This window comes from Punica granatum, chromosome 3 (assembly GCF_007655135.1).
Source record: "Punica granatum isolate Tunisia-2019 chromosome 3, ASM765513v2, whole genome shotgun sequence".
Taxonomy (NCBI): Eukaryota; Viridiplantae; Streptophyta; class Magnoliopsida; order Myrtales; family Lythraceae; genus Punica; species Punica granatum.
The window spans coordinates 1591726-1609999 of record NC_045129.1 but is presented as its reverse complement, the minus strand read 5'-3'; the positions used below and the strand labels follow the sequence as shown (position 1 = coordinate 1609999).

Genomic DNA, 18274 nt, shown 5'->3' with positions numbered 1-18274 from the left:
TTGAGGAACTTTTCCCACTCGCTCCTTCCCTTTTTAAAAAAAAAAATTCAGTAAAAAAATTATCTTTGTCCACGTTTTAAAAGTCGTCTCGATTCAAGAAAGAATGTATACTGCAATGACATACATTTTCACTTATCAATTATGTTTGTAGGTTCGATTTTCATGGTGAAATATTATATATATATATATACATATTACTAATTTTTAATTTTCTGTTTTAAAATCCTTCTTGATTCGAGAAAGAGATTGTACTATAATGACATACATTGTCACCTTTCAACTATGTTTTTAAGTTTGATTCTCATGGTGGAATATATATTAAAAATTTCAATTTTCTTTTGAAAAATCTCATTGTTTCTTTTCATGTTTTAAAACGTGTCGCACTTTGACAAAGAAGTGAAGTATAGTGACACACCATCGTCTCTCAACCATGTTTCTAGGTTCAATTCCCGTGGTAGACTGCCGATGTACTTTATTAAGTATTAGGGTTTAACTTTTATTGTATTAGACCCATAAATATCTCTTATTAAAATAAAGTCCCAATTCGGATCAGGTAGTGCATAATTTGATTCAACCGTCAACCTAATTGGCCAGATCTTTATGACCGAACCAGTTAAAGAAAATAATATTTTCTTTCCAAATTTTTTGCTAGAATAACCATAACCATTTTTCTTAATTTTCACTTAAAAAAAACAATTTCAATCTTTGTCCATGTTTAAACTTTGGTTGTTCGACCTTAATGACTCGATCTTTAGGTCGGACCAATTATTATGAGAAAATATTTTCTTTTTCAAGTTTTACTAAATTTTATAACCAAAATGCTAGATATACAAATTCGAATATATGCAATTTTTAAAAAAATTTCAGGTTTATATTGCAAATTGATCTCATGTCAAAGTAGTTTTTAAAATTAAAACCCTTAATAGTCAAATACTTATTTTGAGTTTGTTTATAGTCTTTATACAATAGTCAAGTAATTGTATTCCCATATTCAAATGCGAAATATAATGGATGACTTTCTTAATGATTCTAAATATAGATCAAATCGTAGAATTTTTTTATAATTGGTGGCTGAATTAGTTGACGCATTATCCAGTGAAGATTCCAGTGAAGATTGCAGAACCACACTAGGCCGAGTTTAAGACACCGCTTTTGTCGCTATCTAACTATTGAAAAAAGAAAAAGAGAGGAGATGAAAAGGTCATATGGAAGTTGTTTATCCTCTAACTAAATTTACTATTATTGTAATCTCTTTTCTTTTATCAAGTTTTTGTTAATTAATAATTTTGCCATTGTATCTTAAAAATATATATAAATCTTGATTTCTTATATTCAAATAAGATCTCATTTTCTTTTTACATTAATCAAATCTTCTTAAACATACTACCCAATTGATATATAATATTTCCGTACGTATAGGGTGTTCATCATTAATGTTTCATAAGTAGCCTAATTATTGAAATATAATGTAATAATTCGAATAAAATAAAATTCAATAACACAAAGATGATGTATTGTGAAAGTGTCACAATAACATTGCTTGATAATATTGTATAAATAACTTTATTTATCTATTTAAATTTAGGAGATAATTGATCCAAGTCGTGTTTAGCTATAAATTATATTAGAAATACGACTAATAATTTTTTGGTTGAAATATTGTGACAAATATTTTAGAAACACGATAAAGAATATTTGGAGATAATTGGGATATAAATTTCCTTGGAGAAAAGTTAAATATTTAGATATCTTACTTCCAAAAATTAAATTATACCTATCGTAGTAATAGATTTCAATAGATATAATCAATATCAAAATCAGAGTATTCTCGATGTTTTGACAATCTTTTCCGTGTGGCATTTCTAAAGGACAAAGACACTATCCTATAAAAAAAAAAGTTGATTCGAGCTTTCAGAGTTTTTTGGTTTCACAAACCGATTTTAACTCTACTCCACTTAACTTCACTTATCTTCAATTCAACAACATAATCATTACTTTCTCTCAATTATTTATTACTTTTTCACACTTTTTCTCATAATTCAACAACACAATCATTACAACCTAATTAAAATCAAAACTCAACTCTACTTAACTCTGAAACCAAACACAACTTAATAATGACATAATAGTGTGGTAATTCTTATTCGAATATTTTTTTCACAATATGTATGATGTGCAGACGGTGACCCGACACTTCGAGATGAAAAGAAAAGGGGACACACAATTAAGCACGGAGAGGGAGTCGCCATTATCTGTTTTAGATTCGAAAACCTAAGGCTGTTGAGTCGCTTGAGTCTAGAGAATATAACTATACCTCCTAGGTTCATTAAGGTCATGGTCTTGCGGAAAACAAAGTTCCAGGTTCAGAGGTCCCGTTACGATTGAGTTTCCTCGATTGCCCAAGAATTGGTACTCAACATGTGTAAGGGTTGTCGTGTTTTAATTTGTTTACCGAGTGATTAATAGTTCCGCACATCTCACGCGATTTGACTCCAAAAAAGGAAAACGAGATAATCAAGTCGAGTGAACGACTTCAAATCACGAGAGGGGTGGCTCGAATGCATAATATGCCTCGCTTATTACTCTCAGATGAATATGAGATTACCAATGATTAGGTCTAATCCAATTAACAAAATGCAGATACCAATAGGCCTAAACACTACAAAATGAGAATAAGCGTGCGTCTTTTGATTCACCCATGATTTGTCCTGTTCAATCCAATTGAATGTGGGCCTAGACTACATGCTTCTTGATTTTCCGGTTTTACACTCGAATCTGATGAATTATCCTAAGCCTAACTAGTTTCATCTTCACAGGCCACTACCTTCATGATTGAAATAATCCACTTAACTCGATTTTTGTGTCTCTCGAGACCTCACACATGTTAAGCCTAAGATTCTTACAATTTGGATCAAACTACAAGAAATAATTTTCACTCGTTCTCACCTACCTGACCCGAATACGTGAAACGCTCAATCCTCTTTTTTATATCTCTTCCCAACCTAAATCGCTCAGAAATACATAAAAGAAAGGAAAATAACTTGAACTCCAAGATTAACACACGCAGGCCAATATCATCTCCTGCTCACCGTGGACTTGGCATGCCTTAAAAAATCGGATTTAATTACCGAAATTGTGACAAATGGGTTTTGATAGAGGATATTGTTTAAGTCCGATTTTAATTTTAAAAATAGGAGATTAGGCTTGGGTCGGCCTAATGGGCCTAATGGGTCGAACCAAACCTAGATTGGCTGTTGGGCCAGCACAACGGGTTTGGCCTGACCCAAGTGATCCTATTGGGTCCTAAGGGTCCGGTCGAGTCTGTGGTAGCTAGACAGCTGCTTCCCCGATTCTGATTGCGCTCAAATTTTTGAGTTATCCTAGATTGACGTGTTAAGTCTCAAAAATACATTTCCTAGACAGCTCGAGCTCAAATTTGCGATATATTAAAATCCGATTTTAAGCCGAGTTTACATTATTAATCCGATTAATGTAAGGTTTTAACTGAAAATGTCAATGAACACTCCAAAACACACGAACATGGTCACACACGGTCACATCAACATTTCAATTTACCGATTTTAGCTCCAAGTGATCAATTAGGCCAATTTATTATCTTTAATCGGCTTTATTCCTTAAGGCCGAGTGCACATGGAATCCAGTTTGTGTCAATTTGTTCTCATTTCTTACAACCGAGTTCAGGTCCGATCTTTTGAGTACAAAGTTCGAGTTCGAGTTGGTTCTTCATTACACGTCTCGATTTTAAGAGTCGAATTTAATTAACAAATCAGTTCGTGCTATTTTCGATTGAAACATTCGCTTCACAACACCGTCGACAAAAAGACATTAATAATTACATAACGAAATCTCTTAATTACCAACCGAAGGCGTGTGACATTGCGCTATACCCCCTTTGATTAGTTGATTGAAATTTAAGAAAAAATTAAGTAAGAAAACTTTTAAAACATTAGGTCTCTTCTTAAATGATTTACATTTCATTTGATTTCGCAATCTAATTTTAAGATTTTAATTATAATTTTAACTTTATTCACACAACAACAAAAGTGAATTCTTAAAAGTCAAAAGTGTGGGCTTCATATATAAATTAACATACAACTTTATTATAATTAATCTCTACCAGTCAAATGGAAATTTCAACAGGGGTGGGTCCGCATGTTAGCCAAATGGGCAAATTTGCTTTGTCAGTTTTCAAAATCAAAGTTCAAGTTAAAATGCAACTGTGAAAACAAATGAGCTATTAAACATTGGGATAAATTTGAAATCAGCCACAAAAGTATTTGGTCTTATTAGGCAGTTAACCCTATGTTAATTGTCCTACTGCTGGCAGTAGAGAGCGATATTATTAATATAAATCACAATATGTGCGTATTAAGCCTTCTCTCTCTCTCTCTCTCTTGGGCCTTTTATGAAATATATAAACATATTAAGCCTTTGTTTTGGTCGAAAGTACAACCTAGTGGAGAATTCCAGAAGTTGCATATATAGGATTTTGGCACTCCCGATAGCGTAAATAACGTGTAGATGATAAGTCAAATTAGGAGCCGATACTAAATTGATATGTAATTAATGGTTCTGATAAGTACAGCACTGAACAGCTTTACTAAAGAAAATAAAGATGAATATATTATGGGCAAATTACAAAAAAAAATTCAATTTTGTAAAAACTCTCAGTTTTGTCATAAATTTTGTTTTGTAACAAAAAAAATTATAAGTTTTCTAAAATGTTTCAAAAATGACATCCGTTATAACTTTCATCAATTTTTACCTACGTGTGACCTACGTGGACTGTTAAAGGGACCCACCATCAGCAGCAAAAATTGACGGAAGTTATAACGGATGTCATTTTTGAGACATTTTAGAAAACTTATGGTTTTTTCTGTTACAAAACAAAATTTATGACAAAATTGAGACATTTTACAAAATTTGAATTTTTTTTGTAATTTACCCATATATTATTGATAATACTCTGGAAGGAAAAGAACTAAATAAACTATATGAAATCAGGACGATCGATTTTTCTATTGGATAGTAGTAGGGAACAAAGGAAAAAGAAAGAAAGAAAAATGAGCTTAAACTCTTGAAAATTGAGTTTTCTTTTAATCATAATAATATATGACGATTCAAATTCGACTCTTGCCGGTCGAATTTTTTATAGTCATATACCGGAAAAGGTAGAGGAAAATCAATAAAGAGAGAAATTACTTTTCCAAGGAAAAAAAAATCAATAAAGAGAAAATGGTGAATTTATCTTAATTTTTTAAATTAAGTATGATTAAAAGAATTCATTGGGAAATAATGTATTCTGCACGTAAGCGGAAAAGGGTTTGGATACAAATGAAATGAAGCAAGGCAACTGTACAACATGCGATGTGACAAAATAAAATTTAATGGCAATGGCCTGTCTTGTCTGTCTGTCGAAATCAAGCTCTTTTTTTTTTTCGTCAAACTACCGAATCACTGTGTCGTTTGAAATCCATTTTCTTCTTCATTTCTTCCTCATCTCAATTCTCAACCATCTCTCCCTCCCTCTCTCTCTCTCAAGATATCTCCGGAGCTCCGCTTTAGCTCTGCTCAGGGCTCAGCTCTTGATTTTCCCTGGTGAGAATCTCACTGCACATATATATATATATATGTGTGTGTGTGTGTGTGTATGTATGTATATATATTCCCTGCGTCTGTGGGGGAATTGTGCTCTGAGCTCAGCAAATGGGTCGAGTTGTGATCTGAGCAAGTGCAGAATTCCTTGTTGTTGCTCGATGATTCCTCTGTGACCGATCCGAGCCGTTGATTCAGTAGTTTATCTCCCTGTGCCGTGTCCGCTTATTCGGTGTTTTTGATTCTATCCGGGCATTCATGAACTTGTTTATGTTTCTTCATTGATTTGAAGAAATGGGTTGCAGCTGTTACCTGAGAAAGCACAACCTTTCCTTCCTGACATGTTCCAGTTTATTTATTTATTTATTTATTTTGAAGGTCTTTTGGAATTCTTTGGAGAGCTGAAAGGATTGGACTTTCGATTTTGTGTTTCAGGGAAATGAGCTAACTGGGTCTCGTGAGGATGGTGACCAGAAAGGTTGGTAAGTATCAGGTTGGGCGGACAGTCGGCGAAGGTACCTTCGCCAAGGTGAAGTTCGCGCAGAATACCGAGACCGGGGAGAGTGTGGCCATGAAAATCTTGGCCAAAAGCACCATTCTCAAGCACAGGATGGTCGATCAGGTATTACCCGAGTTGCATAACGAACATAGTTTTGGCGCAGCGTGATATTTACAGGCTGTGAGATTTGTTCCATGGTTTCTAGGAGCTGAGTACATTTTCTGTTTTGCCCTTTCATGGTTGCTGCCAGCAAATTGTGCACTCTTTGTAGCTCTAATCATGATCCTGTGCTCTGGGGCTTCTAGATTGTTGGTAAAATTCGCTTAGTTTGCCTTGCTTAATATCACAACCTACGAATAATTTGCCTCACGGGCCCCTCCTAGTTCTGTTGTCTTTGGCGGTCAATGCCAATTAGTGATTATTAGACTCCAAGGCCCTACTAGATTTACAATTTAGTTGTAATTAAGTGTGATGTGGTCCGTACATCAGGGATACTCTTCAGGGCCGAGGTCATTCAAGTAGCATCAAATGCATCAATTATGCCAAAACCAATAAATCAAAAGATTTCAATTGATTGTCTGCATGATCATATGTATGTATGTTCGCTCTACTTTATGCCTTTTTCTTCTTTGGGTTTGATATGTTCTCGTTTATTACTCTTGGATACCAGATCAGAAGAGAAATATCGATAATGAAGATCGTCAGGCACCCAAACATAGTCAGATTGCATGAGGTGTGAAATAATTTTTTTAACTCTTAAAAAGTCACAGATCATGATACGAATGATCGCCTTTCCCTTATGCATCTCTTGTGGAACTACTTTGACACTGTACTCACCATCTCATATGGACCTTGTATTCGCCTATGTGGTCATATTCCAGGTTTTGGCAAGTCGAACAAAGATATATATTATTCTCGAGTTTGTTGCTGGTGGAGAGTTATTCGATAAAATCGTAAGACTTCTGTTGCCATCATGTTTGCAACAACATTCCAGTTGTGCTTAAGATTATCAAGTGAAACATTTGTATTTCGTGTGTTGCCTAACATCTGGTCACCCTTAACAGGTTCACCAAGGGAGACTCTCTGAGAATGAATCTCGGAAATATTTTCAGCAGCTGATAGATGCAGTCTCGCATTGCCACGGCAAGGGGGTCTACCATAGAGACCTGAAGGTGACTCATCTCTGGCTACTAATGCTTTTGCTGTCTTACCTACCATTTTGCGACTAACCATTTTGCTTCACCTTGTCTTGGGGCACAGCCTGAGAATCTTCTCCTTGATGTTTATGGAAACTTGAAGGTTTCTGATTTTGGACTAAGCGCCCTTCCCCAGCAAGTAAGCTATATCACAGTAACTACGAATTGACCAAACAGTTTACCTGAATACGCTCTGTTATCCTTCTACTTTACATGTATTGCACTTATTCGATGATGGACAGGGTGTTGAACTACTCCACACAACATGTGGGACACCGAACTATGTCGCACCTGAGGTAAACAAAGTGCTGAACTTAAACGTCAGGAGATTTTTCTATATGATCATTGCTTTTCTAGTTTAGATTTTGTTTTGCTCTTTTAATTGCCACTAAAATGCGGATTTCACATTGAATGATGACTAAGGTGCTGAGCCAGCGAGGTTACGATGGGGCAGCTGCTGATATTTGGTCATGCGGAGTTATTCTATACGTTATAATGGCGGGGCATCTTCCATTTGAGGAGACTGATCTTCCTTCTCTCTACAAAAAGGTTTGCCTCTACTCACATATTATTCAGAGTAATCATGTTTGACATTCTTTTCTTGATAGAGACCAATTTTACTATGAGGAACAAGCTAAGATTTTCATCAGCATGATCACGAGAGAAAATCTTCTACTTTTACTGTTTTAACTGCAGATAAATGCTGCAGACTTTTCCTGTCCATATTGGTTTTCTCCCAGTGCAAAGTTGTTGATAGAAAATATACTCGACCCCAATCCCACAACAGTAAGTTGTTTATTCCACCTTCGGAATTTGCCAAATTCTCTTATTATCAAAAGTCTTTCTCTAGGTTGGACATGGACTCGCATCTTCTCCTCTGATATTCCATTCTCATAATAATACTTATAAACATTTCTTGACGCAGCGCATCAAAATTGATGGCATTAAAAAGCATCCGTGGTTCCGGCAGAACTATGTCCCGGTCAGACATAGAGAAGCTGAGGAAGTAAATTTGGACGATATTCGAATAGCTTTCGAAGGCATTGAGGTAAGCCTAATCCACATTTTTCTGATTCAGTTGACTTGAAACTGTTCATGAAAGCGCAATAACATTTCGAATCACGGAAACCTTTTCTTTGGGAATACTCCCAGGTTTTTCTTGAAACTTATGTTTTTTTTTCCTTGTCTGTGCTCATGGCTTGTTTACAATTTACAGGATCAATATGTAACGGAACAGTCATTAGGTAAAGAAGGGGGACCACTGATGATGAATGCATTCGAGATGATTACCTTGTCCCAAGGGTTGAATTTATCAGTTCTGTTTGATCGCGGGCAGGTAGAGTACTTATTTTTTATAAGCATAAATTATGGTTTTTGTAATATGGACTATGGTCGACTCCATCCCTGACTTTCCAAAATATTAATCATAAATGCTATCATTATGCTTTTGAATGTTGTCAGGACTATGTGAAGAGGCAAACTCGTTTTGTTTCCCGAGAACCTCCAAAGGTTATAACCTCATCGATTGAAGCTGTTGCAGAACAGATGGGTCTGAAGGTCCATTCACGTAACTACAAGGTACCTTCTTCAACCTCATGCAGGATTGAGCAAATTGAGTGAAGTCTTGGAAGAACTGGAGAATATAACTATATAAATCTATTTTTTCAACCATAAGAGAGTTCTCACGACCTTCATCTCTCTTTTTGAAACTTTTGTACCTGAAGATGAGATTGCAAGGTGTAACCGCGAATAAGGCTGGTCAGTTTGCGGTTGTCTTAGAGGTAACTTCTTGAACATTAAGGCAGTCTCTGGTTTTCGCCACAACGTTGTTCCTGTATCTCATAGTTCACATTCTGTAGGTCTACGAAGTTGCACCGGCCCTCTTCATGGTTGATGTCCGAAAGGCTGCTGGAGATACTCTCCAGTATCATAAGGTCAGCTTGAAATATTAGTAAGGGCCGTTTTTGGGTTTTCCATTTAATTCCACTTTGCGAAGCATGTCCAATATGCAATCTTGCATGATGTTGTCTTCTTAGACAGTGAGGTGTGCAATGAATATATTCTTTCTTTTTTGTTCCCCTTCATTTTTCCTTTGGCAGTTTTATAAGAACTTCTGTGCAAAACTGGAGGATATAATTTGGAGACCTGCAGAGGGTATGGCAAATTCCAGCCTGCTTAGAACGGTGTCTTGCTGATCTGAGCAAATTACCGGGTGTGATGCAATTCCATATGCAGACTCGAGTAGAAGGTGAAGATGATGAAGAAAAGCTCACTGAGATGAATAATTGGCTCTTCTTTGTGGAAGATCTGAGCTCTTTCATATGGATATGCTATGTCAGTAGTTTTGAGGTGCAATGTAGTCTTAAGATCAAGGCTATTACGCTGTATATATGTTGATCCCTAGCGATTTAATGAAGTATAGTTGTTGGAGGCGTTACAACTTACAAGGAGCAGATGCTGAATCTTAATTCTTGGGGACTTGATCTGTATGTAAACTATACACAACTTAAGCTTAAGCAGACTTGAGCTCGATAATAAATTTGAAAACAGTGAAACTTCATATACATAACGCAACAATTCTGAACATTTCAGTATTCCTGTACATTGGAAGAGGGGGTAAAAAGATGAGGATGAACAGTGGCAACTACACAAATACAAAGCTCGATAATCACATTCTCACACAATCAACTGGTGCAATCATCGAAACAAAATACAGTGCATAGAAACCAAAAAGGCGATCAAATTGTAGAGATCGAAAACAAGCATAATTCTCTTTTCTTTGCGTCCCTTTTTTGGAGCTTTTTAGTTAGACATAATTGCACCTTTGAGATATATAGCCACACAAAGTAGAATCCACAAGTCGTGATATCCAGATGAAACTTTTTTGGGCAATTCACTTTCTTAGTCATACATTCCATCCTGGTCCCATGCTTCCACCAAAAACTCGATCATTTCCTGTCAGTTATTATCAATTTATTATTACAGAGGCAAGTGATCTTCAACATCATATAAAAGCAGCGTGAGGAAAAATAGAAAGAAAAGAAACTGCTTTCTCGTGTACTTACAGAGAGAGGCACAGGTCGAGGGAATGGGGTTTTCCGCGTTAGCACGCTCTCGTAAGTGGAATTCCAACTGCAAACACATTGAGCCAAAAGAAAACTTGAGTGAACTTTACGAGAGAAAAAATCACTGTCAGTTTTATTTGAGCAACTATAATGACAACATAATTCTTTTTTTCTCAGTACTGGCGGGACTACATTTCAGCAAATCCAAAAACATTTTTATGAAAGAAAAGGAGATTCAAACCTCAATGCTCGTGCACGCTTTTGTTTAACTTGACTTCTTGATCTTCCACTTCCAATCCACTGGAGCCTGCTCTCATTCCAGAGATTAAGGCCTAAGAAAATTTTTTCATGAGAACAGAACTGCACCAACTATAGCAGCATCATAAGATCATTAATCGTACCGAAGGATTATCCAACTTATCCTCGAAAGATTGTGGGTCTTGTATACGAGACTTACCGTGATTGACGAATTCTGGTTCACTGGTCATGCTGCCTATGGTACTCCCAAGGTTTAGGGCGGAAGTACTTATAGACGAGTAACTTCTTTGAGATTGGAGAGTGCTGTTATCCAAATCGAAAGTGCTGCTGCTCCAAAAGCCATCAGAAAAGCTTGGTTGCTTCACAGCTTGGCCTTGAATTCTCAATCCCTTAGCTGGTTCATCCACGGCAATAATCGGTGTAGGTTTAGAGTAGCATCCAAAACAACCCCTGCTCCGAGGGACAAAAAAAAGCAAAAAAAGAAAAGAACAGGAAAACACGTCAAACCTGAATGAAGAACATAAAAACAAGAACATGACATAGTTTTTTGAGCTAAATTCACATAAATAACCAGTATTATCTTCCTTCTTTTGCATTACGAAAACCATCACAGAAACCATTTCAACCCATTCTTTCATGAATGTTTAACACAGCATCCAAGTTAAACCCTTCAAGTGGCCCAGAGGGAGATTCTTACCTCTTATATAAACACGAAGAAAAAAAAATTTTCTAGCTCACATTTTGCTCTTTGTGCTCAGCATTCAAAATCTTAACAGCAATGTTACAAGATGGAAATCTTACTTTTTCACCCATGTCTATATTTTTATAATGCCAAAGGATATGATCATTCTAAAGATCATCGCAGAACATTTTTCTTTCTACCTATATAGTTTCCATATCTCTTAACCAAACCGGGCAATCACCATTGACATAACAAATGATTACTACCCTTGTTTGGGCACTTTCTAGCAGTCAAACCACCAGTCAGACCAGTGGAACTATCTCATCGCAATTCTCAATGTAGTCATTCATTTTCTCATCTGTAAAATTAAACCCCGAAACAAATAATATATACCCACCAAAGATCCGGTGAAAAATATGCACCCAGCTAAAAGCAAACGCTGAGAAATCCAAAATTCACATATCCTATCCACCAGAGCTGAAATTAAAGAAACAGTAACTACCTTATCCACTCCTCACGTCTTCAATCAAAAGCCGGAACTTGGAAAACCGCGCATAAGTAAAATTCGCAGAGGAATGCAGCTCTTTTTACAGAAAGAAGAACTGCCCAGTAAAATTCTCCATAGACAAAAGCAGAAACTTAGCACGGAAAAGGGGCTTGCTTTCCTCCTTGCTTTTTCTTGATTCTTGATGCCCAAAAAGTAGACATTTTTCCAAGAATTCATTGACGATTAATGCAACAAAATAGAATTTCTTACCCCATACAAGCAAGAATATGGCGGATCCAAACTGTGGCGGAGCTGTCAAGCGTTACCATTATTGAGCTCTCAATCAATGGGGGAAGCTCCAAAGGCAGATGAAACACCGAGAGGAATTCCAACCCCTCGTCGGTTTGGTGATTGAGGAGGCTCCGACGTTGTCGTTTGTGGCGCGACAATCAACTGCAATTAGCGCGACGGATCACGTTTTAGCGATCCTGATTGAGCTTTTCCCTTCTCCAATCCATTGATGGTTGAAGATCAACACGCTGTCTCCTCTGTGCCCTAGCCCTCATTTTGGGCCTCGGCCCCGCCCAGCCTCGTAATTTCGTTTATCCTATCCTATTTTGGTCAACATCAATGGCTTGTCCTTTTTTTTTTTCGATAATCAATAAATGTTTATCGATGACAAAAATTGATAAAAAAAATAAAATGTCAAAGAGGATAAATTACAGAGATAAAAAATATAGCAGACCCACTTAGATCACCGCAAATGGAAAATAACACGTAGCAAGAGCACTTCGAATAAGTTTAGTATATAACTGTAGAAATTCTTCCTGTTACTGTATGTTGTTCTTAACCTCTTAAGACTACATTTTATAAGGACCCCGTTGAAAAGGTCGGAGTTGTAGGCGGTTGGTATAATTGATTCGCTTAGGAGTGCGATCCTTTGTAGTGGAGGTTGGAGACTCCATCGCGTGGGCAAGAGCAAGGGTCTATAGAGTAGAGACTATCATCCAAGAGGGGGATAGTTGAACAGAGTCAGATAGTCTAGGAGGACATCGTTGCTTTGCCAATGGTCAGTGGTCTGCCGGTTGAGGGGGTTGGCCGTTGAATTGGGATTATCAGGTTTGTCGGTTAGCCGAGTCTGCTCTATCGAGTCAACAGTCAGGTCGGGGTAGCCGTTGTCGAGTCGAGTCGCCTGGTCAAGGGAGACGAGTCCTCTTCCGCCAAAGTCGCCAACGACATGGAATCGAAAGTTCACTTCTCTCTTCGCTTCAGATATACTCAAAGAAGGAGAAGGCATGACCCCAATGGGAAGCGAGAGACTGCTCAATCAGGGGACACCTCTATGCATCGTCGAAAACGAAAAGGAGGAGGAGGACAGGGGGTATTAGGACCTCTGAGACTCCTTCGAACACAATCTCCACCTCAGGTCTGAGTGTGGAGACAATGAAGATAACCACCAACTCCGAGGACGACTGGCTTGTCTAATATGGAGGGAAAAATATTGTGAAAAAGCAATTCTTGATTATCAATTTTATACTATTTTTTTTCACTTTAATTCTTTTTTTTTTCTTGTTCAACCCCGTCGTAAATGGTACATGATTTGTTCCCATTAGTCCCACCATCTACCTTTCCAATCCAAAATTCACTTTGCCATAAAAAAATAATATAAATCAAAGAAGCCAGTAAAAAAGAAAACGTGAAGCGAAAGATCGAAGGAAGCAAGAGTATCATCAGTGACAGTCTCCTCTCCTTAGATTCATGGGTTTACAGTTTCGGTTGGAAACCCTTGATTCTGGGAGGAAGGAACTTTGTTGACACCTACCATTCCCTTTGGGTTCCCAATTTCGATTTCGAATTTAGGAGGAGGTGATCTCGCCGGCGGCCACCCTCCACCTCCAAGGTCACCAATGACCCCATAGGCCGCCGGTGATCTTGAAGGGGAAGGGTGGCTGTCGATGAAATTTTCAACTGACCCTGCCCTTTCTCCCTTACCTACTTCGATCTTTCCCTTTCACTTTGATTTTTTCGATGTGCATCTTAGTATTCATAAACCCAATGAACCCCAACTAATTTAGTTGAGATGTGTCATCTCATTGACGGGTAAAGCTCTCTTAAAAAAAATTACTTTTTTAGACTTTTTAATAAAATTATTTTTATATGGAAAAGTGAATCTTGGATGTAAAGATAGGCACTAGTACTAACAGAAACAAAATATGTCAACGTTTAGGACGAAATTGAATAAAAAAAAGTTTAGAATGAAAGTGAAGAAGCAAATTCAAGGTTGAGGATCAATAATAACTTTTTCTCAAAGATATTCTTGTTTATCGTTTTGTTTTTCTGTTTTATCGAAAAATATTGATATAAATGGAGAAATTTTTCTTTTTCCTCCTAATCCCTCCATCAAACAAGCCATAAATTCCTAATTTCTTAGGCAAAAGCCCATAATCTCGAGGTCGGTGCATCTGAGATACTAATTTAAGCAATGTTTAATATCTCAAAATCTAATTATCAAAAGAAAATTTTCCCGAGCAAGCGATGAAAATCACTGGCAAAATTAAATCCAGAACCGGACTAGTAACACGAGGTAGTTACGACACAGCATCTAACAGATGCATCTTATGAGTAGTTCAAAAGATTCCAGGAAGAAGCACTTTTGAAAAATGGGGAGTCAGGTACAGACACAATTTGCTTCCTATTTGGAAAAGAGAGATGCGAGTCCCGTCCTCCACCCGAACAACATGGAGGGCTCACGCTTCTTCGGCACAAGAGAAGATAATCTTGTTTGCAGGCTAGAGCTCGGAGTGATCAAAGGATTGCCCGGAGTGATTAGTTGCTTCAGGCCTAAGCTCATCTTCGAGGATCTGCAGTTAAACAACCAAAACCTATCATCACAAAGTACATTTGCCAATACAAGAACACACAAGCGAACACTATAAACGTTGCAATAAACACTATGAGAACGCTATTGGATCAGATTCGTATCGTTTACCAAGAAGGATAACTAGAGTCAAAAGCAGAACTGCCAACCAATGACATAAAAAGGCCTCAGGAATATAATGATTTAAGCATTTCCCAGATGCCCTGAACATCCACGGGAAGATCAATTGAGATTTTTCAAACATGATCTCCTCAATAACACATGGAATCTTAAGGCCAGAGAGCAGCAAATAGACTTTGCAAATAAACTGTTACTCATAGTAGAGCAGAACGGAAAAAGTACGGACTAAGTAGAGCAGAACTCGAAAAGCACGTCGAAAAGATACAATTTCCAGCTAACGCCTACCCAGTTTACAGTTAAGGATAGATCTTTTCTCTAACGTATGCTACATTAGTAATATCAGTGATTCCAATGCTTGGAGCCGTGCACTGACTCTTAACTATCAAACACGAACAAAAAGCGCGGAAGACATCGAAAAAGGAAGAGATGAGAATCCTTACGCGGGGGGAGGAAGTTCCCCTTCAGCGGCAAAGGTCATCATGCCCTGTCGCTGCTTGTGCTTAGGATTCGCCGAGCAAATAACGTATACGCGTCCGCGGCGCTTCACAGTCTTACAGAATTCGCACAATTTCTTCACAGACGACCGCACCTTCATCCTTATCGATGCCAAAAGATTACCACTTTACACCTGATAGCTGAAAATTTTGTCTCTATTATGAACAAAACACTCATAAAGCCAAGTACATATGATGCTATGGCCACCTATGAGCAATTTTCAGATCAATCCAATCCCCTAACTGGGCCAGAAATGTACAGACTACAGAACCCTAAAGTAGAAATTCCGTCGGTTCAACAAAGATGTGAAGTGCAATAACCTGAAATGAAAAATCTTGTCACCTCGTTCAACTCAGCTGGTAGGGCAATAACACGGCGGCTGCACGGCGGAAGAAGCTGCCGTCGCAGATGAGAGATGGCCAAGAGAGAGGAGACCGGGCACGCAGCAGCAGATGCAGGGGAAGGAAGAGCCCACCAGGAAATGGGCGGGACCAGTTGATGATGTATGGGCCTGTGAACCGGTCTGTGTTTGGTTGAACCCGGTTTTTTCCGAGTGAGACCGTAGGTCATAACTCATAAGCTGAGAATAATCCCGTTTCAAGGATCGGGTTGTCTAAGCAAATGATGAGATGCTACACAGAGTCTTTCTTTTCTGGATAGAATTAAAAATATATATTTTTTTAATTTTCCATTTTATTTGCAGACAGATATCGTCTAAAAAAAAAAAAAATCCCCACAACTCAAGTTCCTGTTATGTAATTTCGCATTTCAAATTTTTAATGAATTACACATGATTTTTTCTTTTTTCTTTTACTGTCCCGCAATCGTTCGTCAAACATGGGTTCCAAACACACGAGATCTTGTAGTGTTGACAATGTACATGTGACAAGATATCTCAATAAAACAGCATAGAAAGGACCATATCGTCCATGTTAATTTGGTACATATAACTTTGTTCAACAATATAAAATGGAATTGGAACTAATCACGAATGGTGCTAATAAATCTACTATTAAGTAGTGAGTATAGGGGATCAAGGAGCGATTTGGATCCGCAAACTTTCGCTTTAGTATCTGAAAAGTATTCCATTCCAGGCAAATGGACAACCTCGGGGTTCTCGGTAATTCACCAACAGGGTATGTAAGTAGATGACCTGGCAGGCGATCGCATTCCAAAGTTCGGCGGGAATAGAGATACCAGTTCTTGCCGGTGATCTCGCTCACTTTGCGGATGCATTGCAAGCTCTGGGGTTCATCGAAGCAGTCGTGGAGCTCGCCTATATGCTCATGCCACAGGGCCATCCAGAAACCGTAGATCTGACCCCTGGCAGGACTTTTCGTCGCCAGGTGATGGGGTTGGTAGCCTCCCATTGCAATTTGTGTGTCTCTGCTCCCGTCCATCGACCTCTGGTTGATGTTCGCCGATCCGATGATTATGTACTCATCATCAACTGCGGATAAGAGGAAGAACATATGAATGATTCGAGTTGTTCTTTCTGGAGTACCTCTAAGATGCCGTTGACTATTTAAAGGGAAGGACACATGAAGTTTAAAGAATTAATTGGAACAGTATGCCGATTGTGAATTAAAACTCGTACCGATCATGGTCTTGGTATGGACGTAGATCATGAATCGCCGATTATCCTGTGCTCTCCGGTATGCTGTATAGTCTCCCGGTTTTTCCCGTGGGACATATTCATCGTTCTCCTCGACTTCCCTATTCCCCAAACAGAAGAATGACAGATAATCCAATGAATCTGCCTCTATCCCCTTATCTCTTATGGGTTCCATAACGTCCCTATACATCATCTCCATAGTCATTTTCTGCAGTGCAATATAGCCAGGACCGATTCACTCTCAGGAACTCCCTCAGGCCGCATTGGAATCACAATGTAGATAGCGAATCTCTCACCTGTGGCAATCTTGCTTATGATCTTGATGGAAAGCTCCTTTGGGATTAGGTTAGTTGCACCAACATCCTCTACTACCAAGCCGTCCGAGTTTTTCCAGCAGAACGAGCTTCCAAGGAAGTATTGGTTCTCAATATAGATGAAATTTTTCGCCCGTCTGATGGAGTTAATATGAGCATCTGGGATGCTTCTTTCGATGACTTTTCCTCGGTCATGGATCAGACCATGTTCAGGAGCTGCATCTGCAGCGCTTGTGAAGCCCCAGAGCTGCCCCACCATCAAGCGACCTAAATAGCTGGACATTCAGTCTCCGAGTCTTTCTGGAATCCACTTTCTGATCGAGAAAACATACTTTTGTGGTCATCTAACTTGAGGAGCAAATCATTATTGCCTCCTTGTTTTCTCCACTGTTGTTCGAAATTCACCAGAACATCCCATGCTATAGGCCCTTCGAGGTGGCAATGCACATTGTGCCACGGCTCACGGGGCCCACCTCTGTGTATCCAGGCTCCTTGGAAGTTCGGTTGATGAAAATCTTTGCCATGAGCTGAACTGAGACTCTTGAAAAGTGAGTGTGTGGGAGTATCATATCTCCCATCGCAGAGATTGATCCACCGATGAAACTAACAATCATCCTGTTCCCTGAAAGGTCTCAGGCCGGGACATCATCGGCCTCCAGGATTACGGTCTTCTGATGATGCGTGAACATCATAACACATTCCATGTCCTGAGCAAGACTCTGCCCTTTGTTGGGATTTCGAGGGCACAACACGCAGTGGACTCCTGAGTCCTGGAAGTAACTCCCCATGTCTTCGTCATGGGTGGTCATCACTCCCTCTCTGATCAGCAAATTATCGGAAGTCCGATCGTCCCACAAGAGCATTAAAATTCTGACTCCTTCACTACCTTTCTTCTTAAGAAGTTCTCCAAGGGAAAGGTCTGTGTCTTGATTTCCTTCTCGCATCATCCTCCCCAAGTGCCTAACCAAGGTGATATGAGGATATACCCACGGAAAAACTAAACACAAATCCACGAGTTTATATGTGATTGGGTACCACAACCTATTAGC

At 38.5% G+C, this 18274-nt stretch overlaps 3 protein-coding genes and 1 pseudogene across 3 annotated transcripts; 1 reads left to right on the top strand and 3 right to left on the bottom strand.

The window, feature by feature from the left end:
* Nucleotides 1-5467: 5467 nt before the first annotated feature.
* On the top strand, nt 5468-9871 carry LOC116200238 (CBL-interacting serine/threonine-protein kinase 24). Its single transcript, XM_031531048.1, has 15 exons — nt 5468-5619; nt 6052-6238; nt 6786-6848; nt 6997-7068; nt 7180-7287; nt 7376-7450; nt 7554-7607; nt 7735-7860; nt 8008-8097; nt 8237-8359; nt 8528-8647; nt 8773-8889; nt 9036-9092; nt 9171-9245; nt 9411-9871. The coding sequence occupies exons 2-15, from the start codon at nt 6080-6082 to the stop codon at nt 9504-9506; spliced, it is 1335 nt and encodes a 444-aa protein (XP_031386908.1). The 5' UTR covers nt 5468-5619; nt 6052-6079; the 3' UTR covers nt 9507-9871.
* LOC116200239 lies at nt 9851-12389 on the bottom strand. Its single transcript, XM_031531049.1, has 5 exons — nt 12074-12389; nt 10834-11084; nt 10618-10708; nt 10377-10443; nt 9851-10266 (listed from the first exon to the last, which is right to left on the bottom strand). The coding sequence occupies exons 1-5, from the start codon at nt 12130-12132 to the stop codon at nt 10213-10215; spliced, it is 522 nt and encodes a 173-aa protein (XP_031386909.1). The 5' UTR covers nt 12133-12389; the 3' UTR covers nt 9851-10212.
* Nucleotides 12390-14274: 1885 nt separating this feature from the next.
* LOC116199397 lies at nt 14275-15798 on the bottom strand. Its single transcript, XM_031529730.1, has 3 exons — nt 15639-15798; nt 15242-15436; nt 14275-14664 (listed from the first exon to the last, which is right to left on the bottom strand). Exons 2-3 carry the CDS (start codon nt 15394-15396, stop codon nt 14496-14498), a joined length of 324 nt encoding a protein of 107 aa, XP_031385590.1. The 5' UTR covers nt 15397-15436; nt 15639-15798; the 3' UTR covers nt 14275-14495.
* Nucleotides 15799-16277: 479 nt separating this feature from the next.
* LOC116199395 lies at nt 16278-18034 on the bottom strand (annotated as a pseudogene).
* Between the last annotated feature and the right edge of the window lie 240 nt (nt 18035-18274).